Raw genomic sequence first — 11,038 nt, 5'->3', positions numbered from 1 at the left:
GGCAGCGAGCCGGTTTGCCGATGCAGAGCGAAGTGGGCGGGCTGGGGTGTAGGTTTTGATCATGTCCTGGATGTAGGCTGGACCGGATCCGTTTGTAGCATGGAACGCAAGCACTAGAGTCTTGAAGCGGATGCGAGCAGCTACAGGAAGCCAGTGAAGGGAGCGGAGGAGCAGTGTAGTGTGGGAGAATTTTGGTAAGTTGAAGACCAGTCGAGCTGCTGCATTCTGGATGAGTTGCAGAGGTCGTATGGCACACGCAGGGAGACCAGCCAGGAGGGAGTTGCAGTAATCCAAGCGTGAGATGACATGAGCCTGGACCAGAACCTGTGCCGCCTTCTGGGTTAGATGAGGCAGTATCCTTCTGATGTTGTGCAACATGTATCTGCAAGATCGAGCTGTTGCAGCAATGTTGGCAGTGAAGGAGAGATGTACCAGTTAATCAGTACATGGTTTGTGTAAAACCAAAAACTAGTTGAAAGTTTGCAAATATTTGAGTGCTGTGGATCCCACTGATTAAAATATAAATTTTTTGGACAAAAATAATGTAGTCATACACTGTGCCCCACTGCACTTTGCCTTGTGTAGGTTATGGCAAAAGTTGGACAAATGTGCGTCTGGAGTTTTTTTGTTGTTGCTTATTTTAACCAGAAAAAGGAACAGAGAATGTCCTGTGAGTAAGTGCTTTTACCCATTTTTCCAGAATAACTGGAAGTTATTTACAATTTACTGCATGTCAAAATAGTATATTAGGGCCACACGGCAGTGTAGTGGTTAGCACTTTCGCTTTGCAGCGAGAAGACCCGGGTTCAAGCCCCGGTTGGAACAAGGGCCTTTCTGCATGGAGTTTGCATGTTCTCCCCGTGTGTGCGTGGGTTCTCTCCGGGTACTCCGGCTTCCTCCCACAGTCCAAAAACATGCAATGTGGTAAATTGGACACTCCAAATTGACCGTAGGAGTGAGTGTGAGAGTGAATGGTTGTTTGTCTCTATCTGTGTGTGGCCCTGCGATGGACTGGCGAACTGTCCAGGGTGTACCCCGCCTATCGCCCGATGTAGCTGAGATTGGCACAGCACCCCCCTGCGACCCTCTGGTGGAGGATAAAGCGGTTAGATGATGACTGATGATGAAAATAGTATATTAACTATTTAAAGAAGAAAAACAAGTTGTATTAAAAAAAACATATACAGTATGAAACCTATTTAAAATACTATTAGTTTTTGTTGTTGTCACAATGTCCAAAAACAGGCCAACTGAAAGGAAACTCTCTGCTCTCTGGTGACAAAGACGCAGACTCCCCAGCTTTCTGCAACAGCGTGATTGAAATGACTGTAATAACCACATGTTGGCTTTGACTTGCAGCTTCTCAGCTTTCAGAAAGCGGCAGAATTTTTCCCGTAAGCACAAACCGTTGCATACAGTAATGCAAAGTGCGCTTGTGCAAACGGTGTTAAAGGGCTTAAAGGTCCACTCCTATATCTGTATCACAGAAAACATGTCTCATACTTTCACAAAATCTCACTTGCACATGAATGCTTAAGGGTTTCTTAACTACTGCTGAAAGAAGAAGGCGAAGAAGGTGTAAGTAGTCAACCATGATCATGATGTACACAAACCTCCCTCCGTGGTGTGCGCTGTGGTCCACTCTGATGCGACTCTTCCTGCCATGTTGACACTTTCCACTCTTATCTGATAGGTGGAAAATGCTTGCAGGCCCACGATCGTTGTGCTGCTCTCAGGGGCCGGCAGTGTGCTCCTGTTGGTCATCTGTGTTTGTGGAGGAACGCTTGAATCCAGCCAACCCGAGCTGGAAAACACTTTGTTCTCAACTGCCTCACTGGAAGGACTTTCCATTGGTCCACGTAGAAAGACATCGTACCTTGTGATAATGCCTGTACCACAAACATGAGATCGTTACCGAGGACTTATCACTTATCACACTGAATAAAAGAAGCAACAAATCAATGCAACAGTAATTATTACTAATTTACTTGTGATTTAGTGAACCAGGGACCATTTATAAGTCTCAAAACATCAAATATAAAGGTGTTAAACACTGCAGCTCTACTTAATATGCATCACCCATTTACACACAGTCATGCCATGCTGTTCAGAGGCAATTCGTACACTACTAATAATGAGAAAGCCCAAGCCAGTGATTGGCACTGTAATACAACATGGTCCCATTTTAGTTCTCTGGTGAAAACCAGGCTATTGTCATTGGCCTAGCATGCTTTAATCCAGCTGTAAATGACAGGAATGGATTTGAATGAGGACAGAAAAAACATTAACAACAAACAATAAGCAACCCACAGACCAACGATGGAATGAATGAGGGTCCAAGTAGTGTTACAGGTATGAATATAAATAAGATCGAATAAAGGGCTTTTTGTTAAAAGACCCTGTGGCCCCAGCTCGTCTCTCAGGGTCAAAAAGGTTCTCATAATAATTGGCTGATTTCTATAATTATCTCGATAAAAGAGAAACATTTCACACAGTCGAGGTTAAAACATTCAGAGCAGAAAAAATTATTGTTATTAAATGATCTTATGGCCATTGAAATACTCTCGACTTTAATGAACAGCTCACTACAAAACAGGCGATAAATACTTTGCATGTCAAGTACTCAAGTACTGTTAATTACGGGTATTTTCCTAAAGATGAAGACTGAGTATGATCGTCACATCAAATGTTTAAAAGATGTTCAATGTCTTTTTTCTTGTTATGCTACGAGGAAAAATATCAATATGTGGAGAGAGGGATAAGGTAAATATGGAGCACAGGAAATAAATCTTTGTTACAGGGATTTGCAAAATACTGGGAAGGGAATAGATTAATAGACAGAAAGGAGGAGGAGGAGGAGGAGGAGGAAGAGGAGGAGGAAGAAGAGACACAAACTCAGGTTTTAGGGCTTTGTATGACACTGAGCCTTAGAGCTGTTACAAAGCTCTTTGGATTTACCAAAGGCAGTTCCAATTCAGTGTGTGTGTGTGTGTGTGTAGAAGTGTTAGTTCATTCTCATACTTCCTGAGTGACACAAGCCTTAAAGCAACGCTACGAGGTGAGTGCACCATGTGAGCTCCAACAGCTCTCTGTGAGTGTGTGATTATTCTAAACTTTATTTATTCTGACATTGACATTAATCGTTTCTGTGTCTGTTGCGTTGCATAGTGTAATACATACAAAACAATACATTTTGAATTATTTGCTTTTCCCCAACATGCACATGATGTATTATGCGTGTATGTGTGTTGGGGGGTCGTACCATTTGGCTGACTGGGGGGCTCCCAAGAAACATGCAGTGTATACGGTCCTGTGGCAGTGACTCTGGGTGGAGGCTGGTTTTGTGGGGGGGCGGGGGCTGTCATAAAAAACAGTGGTGGAGGAGAAGAACAACCCCCAGAAGAGCAAACCTGTAGAGTTCAGAGTGCGTTACTTGTACTTTAAATGTACACAAATAGTTGCTTCACATCCAGTAGCTGTTTTTGAAAATGATATATCATGTATAAATATGTTTCCACTGGTGCTTTGATAAGCTCCACCTACCTGCAATATTACGGAGTACTGGGTAAAAGGCTTTAGTCCACCTGCCACAGCCGCTGTAGATGAGCCCGTGTAGTGAACGATGGGCTCTGCACCAGGTGACTCAGTAGAGGATAACACAAACCTATGAACAACAGAAAAAAAATGATGCTCATCAATTCATCGTTTTGCAGTCACTGTGACTTCACACTGCATGACAGGGCTCACGCAACACACGCGACGTGATCTTTCACCATGTGTCATCTGTGTCATCACAAACACACATGTAGTCAGTGACCATAGACTGGAGGAAGAGACAAGGGGAAAAATGGACTCCGTATATTTCCAAGCACAGTCAAGTCGAGCAACAGTTGAGGCCACTCACGACGAATGGCTTTGTCCAGGTACACAAAAAACTTAGGTCGTTTTCACACCTAATAGTCTTTGCTAGACTCTGTATGATTGAGGACTCGGTTCACTTGGGGGTTGCGACATTCAGCCGGTCCAAGTTAGCCCTAAATGCTCTGCCTCTTAATCCTCAGTCCCATCACTTCCCTTCCTTCCTTCCTTACCTTTCCACTGGGCCGGAGTCATTTCGCGGTGTGCTCCAGTTAAAGCTGGCAGTGGTTGGACCCGGTCGCCCAACAAGGCTTAAATGGAGCTGGTCAGCTTCAGGTGGTGCACTGAAGGTTTGGTAGAAGGCTGGTGTGCTGGTTGTTTCACCAGCTACAGTAGCTGTTATCAGCCAATAAGAGTAGTTGGTGTAGGGAAGCAAACCGGTGTCTTCGAATGTTTCAGGGACTTAAAAAGGAAGGAGGTGAGAATCCATGTGAATTTCATGAGAATATTTATGGTTCCATATTGTACTGTGCGCCCATGTGTGGATACTCACTGAAAGGATAGTGACGTTGGACGCTATGCACCGATTGTCCATCTCTGATGAGAGTGTAGTTGAGTCTGTTTGAATTCGGGGAGTCGGGAGGATTCCAGGTAAACTGGATTGAAGAATAACTGACAGCAAAACCTACTGGTGCAGGCTGCTGAGAGGGAGCTGCAACAGATGAAAAAAAAACAGAAAGAGACAAATAATCTAACATTTCACAAAGACATCAGATTACATGCAAACACATCAGAATCAACTAAATTAGTACATAAATATATAAAATTTTAGCTGATGCTAATGGTTAATGTATGTATGTCATCCAGTGCTGTTGATAATTGGGCGGCCAATGGCCAAGAGAAAGGGAATAGGGCTTGTAACTGAAAGGTTGCCAGTTCAATCCCAGGAAGGGCCAAGGGCTGGGCTGCCCCTGAGCAAGGCACCACTTGTGTATGTTTACTACTGGTGTGTGAAAAGAAGTGAAATTCACTAATTGGTGTATGTTGAGTTCAAGTAAAGTGCGAAACTGAGTCTGACTGATCCAGTTCTTCACTGAGAGCTAAAACATAAATAAATACACTTTTACAGTAAACGGAATGAATCCATGATTAATATAATAATAGTATGATAATAACATGGTATGACAAATTACTATGGCCTATTAAAATATTCAACTTTTGTGTCTGATTGCAGTCAGTGCTCAAGTCCCAATCCTTGCAAGTCACAGGTTCTGAAAATCAGGACCTCAGGTACAATATCACCGGCATAATCGCTCTAATCTATACGTCTGTGTTTAATAACAGGTAAATCAGACCTTTACTGCAGCCAAAGTGGTTCTGAGGGTCCAAGTGACTCGCTCCAGGCTGACAAACATCACACTTGTCTCCAGTTACCAGCAGTTTACACACACACTGGCCTGAGTCTGCATGACAGGAGCGATTGACACTGCCCACTGGGTCACATGCACAAGGCTGGCATCTGCTCGAGCACAGGAGGAAAGACAAAAAAGGTCAAAAAAGAAGTTCGGTACAGGCCACCAAAACACTTAAAATCATAACCAGAACCATGTTAGATACAATGATTAAAACATATAGAATTGACAATTACATTTAAAAACCATAAAACCATAAGCATTTAGACCGACAGATACACTACATGTAATTTTAATAGATAAGGATATTTTTGAACTATATGTAGTGCAGTGGTCTTCTTAGCCAGGGTGTGTGTGTGTGTGTGTGTGTGTGTGTGTGTGTGTGTGTGTGTGTGTGTGTGTGTGTGAGAAAGGGTGTGAGGTCACTGGCTGGATGATCACCCACTGCCCAGCCCCAGTGAGGCTAACACAACACTGCTGACCCAGACACATCTACTTCTGTAATTGCTCATGCAATACATATATATATATATATATATATATACACACACACACATATATATAAATATATATATATATATATATATATGTATTTCCCACAGCACAACATTATCCATGTGCATGTTTACGGCATAAAATTAGGTCACTAATTAAGTAAGTACATTTTATAAAGCACCTTTCACAGATATGGAATCACAAAGTGCTTCATATGGCAATACTAGTAAAATACATAACATACTGCCAGGGTACATTAAAAACATACGCTTGTACAATGCAAAAAAAAGAATAAAACAAGAAAAGCTTTTGTCTAACTAAAAGCCTGTTTAAAAAGGAAAGTCTTTAACTGCTTTTCAAAAACGTCAACAGCGTCACGGCAGCGTTCCACAGCCTAGGTGCTTTTTGGAACCACAAGTAACACCGACCTGAGATGTAAGGAGGAGCTTGACTATGCAAGGCTCTAAAAGCTAGGGGTGTTCCGATTGAATCACGTGCAGATACATGATTTTTATGTGCACAGGTTTTGACACTGATAAAAAGCCGTAGTTTTTCTTTCTATAACACACTGAATACTCACACGCTCCATCTCTCTCTCTCTCCCCCTCACACACACACCGCTACGCCTTCTTTATTACTGTGTGAAAAGCCACAGCCTCATAACGAGCCGCAAATTTGTCCTGTCAACTGGTGCTCTCACACCCCCTCAACACACACACACACAGACACCAATATACTGACTCGACCTTCACTCCATTCTCAAGGAGGAAGAAAACACCAACATCACAACAATCTCTTTTTTGAGAGTGTCAAATGAAGAGTTTCCCAAAATTTACTGAAATAAAAAAAAACAACATTTAGAAATAAAAAAAGTATATTAATTATATTAATTAATATAATATAAAAAATATTCATTTGGAAGATTTCTCTGTGTCCTAACCATAAAATTAAAACAAACAAAGCATCTGTGTTAGAATCAGCCAAATTGCCATTTTAAAAACAGGGTCAGTATCTGCCAATAACCCTCTCTGTCTCTGGGGAACACAACAATCACACAAGGTCAGCCACCACACGGTGACACAGTGGTGGCGAGCACTGTTTCCTCACAGCAAGAAGGTGCTGGGTTCAATTTTGGTTGTATAATGACAATAAAGATGATTTCCTTTCCCTTTCCCACACACACACACAGAGAAAGAAAGAGACAGACACTAGACCACTGTTTGAACAGTTTGTGGACCACCATTCATCTATGACACCATGTTAAAAGGGAACTATATACATCTGTGTCCCAGTGTTTTATAACCACAAACACTGATCTTCTCAGGAACAGTAGACCAAAACCTGGTCTTAAATCTGTCCAAATAAATGGAAGTCAACACAGATATCTCAAAAGAATATCTGCACCAACCTGCACCACGTGTGTGTGGGTGGGTGTTTGTTTCAGTCTGCACGAGACACACCAGAGTGAGAGTCATACGTCTGGGTTTGTCATCAGTTAACTCCCGGTGCAGAGAACAGAGACAGCACCTGCTGGCTCTCGGCTGCATGAGCGCACGTGTGTGTTTGTGTGTTTGTTCGTACATGCGGTGAGACTGACATGGTATTTTTACCTGCCCAGGCCGGGGTTGAACGCGTAGAACATCTCCTGACAGTGGTCACAGCGACGGCCGGCCACCGAGGGATGGGCACACGCGCACTGACCCGTCGGGATCTCGCAAATGCGCATCAACGCTCCCATGGGATGACAGTCACACTCTGCACACACGCTCTGATCTGGAGAGAGGTAGAAGCCTGTGCAGACACAAACATCAAGTAAAGCTTGATTATTCATCTGATCAGTCACTAAAATGCCTTTGACCTCCAAGTGTGTTTTTTTTTTATTATTTCTTGATTCCTTCCTTTCATCTTCCAATTAGAATTCATTTATTCATCTTCTACTGCTTTACCCTCCACATGAGGACATGACAGTCCATCACAGGGTCACATAGAGACAAACAACTCACGGTCAAGTTAGAGTGTCCAACTTGTCTAATCCCCAAATCTGCATGGACCGGTTTTTGGACCGGAGAAAACCCACGCACACATGAAGAGAACAAGTAAACTCCATGCAGAAAGGCACTTGTTCCAACTGGGTCGTGAGTGGTAACCACTACGTTCTAATTACAGTGATTTCTAAAAAGCACAAACTCAACATTTGTTTTATATATTTATATATTTATATATATATATATATATATATACATATATACATATATATATATATATATATATATCTATATATAGATATAGATATATATATGTATATACATACATATACACATATATATGTATATATACATATATACATATATATGTATGTGCCTGGTTCTGTCAGAGATTTCTTCCTGTTAAGAGGGAGTTTTTTCTCTCCACTGATGCCTAGTGCTTGCTCATTGTGTGAACTGTTGGGGGTCTCTGCTCTCTTTGATGTTGTCTATGTACAGTGCCTTGAGATAATGTATGTTATGATTTGGCGCTATACAAATAAAATTGAATTGAATTGAATTGAACATATATATATATACATATACATATATATATTCACTATGAGATACAGTATATGCTCAAAAAAGAAAAATCGACATCACCTAAATTAAATGTCAAATGTGGCTGTATCCAAAATGATCCAATGATGACTAGGAGGTTTATGAAACAGGGGTTAGGACCACCTGGGGAATTGTAAGATGTGGTGAAGCAGGGACTGAATTCAGACCTTGCCTGCATCATTTCCATGTCCCTCCGAATGAGCGTTAATTGCAGTTTGTTGTTGCAATTTATTCGTAATTACAATGAGCACAAATCCAATATGTGTGTCCGGGGTTACATTAAAAACTCAAAAATTTGAAAAGGATGAAATCAATTTGGTTCATTTTCCTCGAGGCCTGTCAGCTGATAAACAAATTAGACATTCTATTTTGTCACTCGGGCAGGAAGTTCACAATGACATGAACTAGCGGTTCAGGAAATGAAGACGGACAATTTGTAGAAACGGAAGATGAAAAACACTTAAACAGTAGCAGTCATTCGGGTTTAAACGCTACAGATGAGGACTCTAAATGTTTTGGTTCGTGTTTTGTAATCATATTAATATACTGAATACATATGACTGTGAAATATCTCTATATAAATACTATATTTCTACCAATCGTTGGTGGTGTGTGTGTTCACAGTCTAAAGACGTCTAAAGAGAAGCTAAAAACAAAGTAGAATTTGATTTCAAAGAAAGTCAGGTCTCAGTCTAGTTGAGCACAGGAGGCCATCATGGAACTCAACCTTGAAGACTCAGACCTGACTCAGACTCGTTAGCGACTGAAGCTTGAACACGGGACTCGGACTCGAGGTTCACCTCTGATCAGGACGACCCGTTTCCTTCATTTGGTTTTGTGTCCTTTGTTTTAATCTTTTTAACACCCTTCCAACAAACGCATCCATCCACAGCTTGTGTTACAGTAAACCCTGACGATGCCATCGCTGCTCCTCAATTTCTGTCACAATACAACATCTGTTACCTTTTGTCCCGGAGCACTAAAAACCCCACATACAAATACACACACTCCGACAAATTCATGAGCTAATGCACAAAAAGTCAGACGAGCGAGAAGAAGTGATCTTTCCGCTCTTTTGTGTTGATGTTGAGACCTGGCACAAATGAGACAATCACTGATTGGAGACCTGGCAAAGAGCACGTGCCACGATGTTACACACACACACATTTGGGATAGCAGAGGTTTTCCATCAACATTTTTTCCAACACCTCTATATATTTGGCATTGTGTCCATAGTCAGTCCTCCTCGAGAGTATTGCAGTTGTTGGGAGTTCATCAATGAGCAGCTCGGGGTAGTGGTGGTCGGGGAAAAAATATAATTGAATAAATTTTGCTTAGACAGGGGAGGAAATGTTGGTGCATGCACAGAACACCAAGTCTCAAAGTCTGACTCTAGTCTGACTAAGCGAATATACGCAGAGGTCATCGGACTATGAATCATATTATCCAGGTATGTTAGTCTGACTAGGACTAGCTCGATTTTAGTTGGACTAATGTGTTTACATGACATGAAGAAAACTAAATTATTGTCTTAGTCCGACTAAAATCAGACTTTTAACATGCATGTAAACACAGTGATGGACTGGCGACCTGTCCAGGGTGTACCCCGCCTTTCGCCCTATGTCAGCTGAGATTGGCACTGCCGCTCATGTGGAGGATAAAGTGGTAGAAGAGGAGTGAGTGAGTGAGGGAGTGAGGGAGTAAACGCATTGACTGTGAGAACTAGATTGAATCAGTTTGTACACACTTACCAGGTCGGCAGCTACTGCAGTCCTGTCCGTAGCGTGTAGGGACACAAACACATTGCCCTGTAGTGCTCTCACAGACAGTTCCTGCTATTGTTCCTCTGGGGTCACATTGACACGGTACACATCCTTGGACCAACCCATCTGCCGGAACAATAAAACATCATCAAATTCCAGAACTACACAGAATATGTGATTTGTTGAATTTAACTGAAAGGCAATAACCAATCTGTGTCGTCTCACCCTGGAAGTCTGAGCTGCTGCTGTTGTAGTAGTTGGGGGCACAGTTGGTGCACTGTGCTCCCTCCACCCCGTCTCGGCATGGGCACTGTCCGGTCCGCACATCGCACAAACCCTCCGGTACTGTGCCACTGATGTCACACACACACGGCAGACATCCCAGAGAGTTTCGATGCTCCAGGGTGTGGTAACCATAGCGACACAAGTCACAGCGATGACCTGTCACATGTTTCTGTAAATGAGAAATGTTGACTCAAGTAAACTTCAGTTAAAAAAGCAACCACGATCACCATCAGCAGCCACCGCACCAGAGTCGCACTGAGTTTGTCCTGTTAAAGCTTTGCCAGTGGTTCAGTCTGTTATGTTTTTATATGGGTATCCAGTCAATTTGACTATTTTATCTTTGTCTTGCTTCAACTGTCAGACTCCAGAAATGACCACAAGACAAGGGCCACAAAGCAGCTCTTATTAAGTTATGTAATTGGTAGAGCAGGGGAGAGTTACTTCAGATCACCTTTCATCCTGAAAAATGAATACAAACAGGTAAAACTTAGTGACAACCTCTGTCTGGGCCTAAATGCTGTAAAGTTTACATTAAGTTCAGCTCTGTAGAGAAAGACATATGGCATCTCGTACGGTAACTGCCATTAGTGTGAGAAATCATAAAGCAGTGGTGCTGGTGAGTCTAAATAACAGGGAAATA

At 42.2% G+C, this 11,038-nt stretch overlaps 1 protein-coding gene across 1 annotated transcript in view; it reads right to left on the bottom strand.

Moving 5' to 3' along the window:
- The window catches only part of LOC122772635 (usherin-like), a 111,561-nt gene that overhangs the window by 55,455 nt on the left and 45,068 nt on the right, over positions 1–11,038 (bottom strand). Inside the window, exons 17-25 of the mRNA XM_044030822.1 lie at positions 10,339–10,567; positions 10,102–10,239; positions 7,376–7,556; positions 5,214–5,377; positions 4,412–4,570; positions 4,092–4,320; positions 3,544–3,664; positions 3,263–3,410; positions 1,614–1,889 (exon numbers count right to left, since the gene is read on the bottom strand). Of these exons, the coding sequence (XP_043886757.1) occupies positions 1,614–1,889; positions 3,263–3,410; positions 3,544–3,664; positions 4,092–4,320; positions 4,412–4,570; positions 5,214–5,377; positions 7,376–7,556; positions 10,102–10,239; positions 10,339–10,567 (1,645 nt within the window). The remainder of the gene's footprint in view (positions 1–1,613; positions 1,890–3,262; positions 3,411–3,543; positions 3,665–4,091; positions 4,321–4,411; positions 4,571–5,213; positions 5,378–7,375; positions 7,557–10,101; positions 10,240–10,338; positions 10,568–11,038) is intronic.

Source organism: Solea senegalensis, linkage group LG7, assembly GCF_019176455.1.
Source record: "Solea senegalensis isolate Sse05_10M linkage group LG7, IFAPA_SoseM_1, whole genome shotgun sequence".
NCBI classification, from domain to species: domain Eukaryota; kingdom Metazoa; phylum Chordata; class Actinopteri; order Pleuronectiformes; family Soleidae; genus Solea; species Solea senegalensis.
The sequence above is the reverse complement of the archived record's forward strand: the minus strand, read 5'-3'. Positions and strand labels throughout refer to the sequence as shown.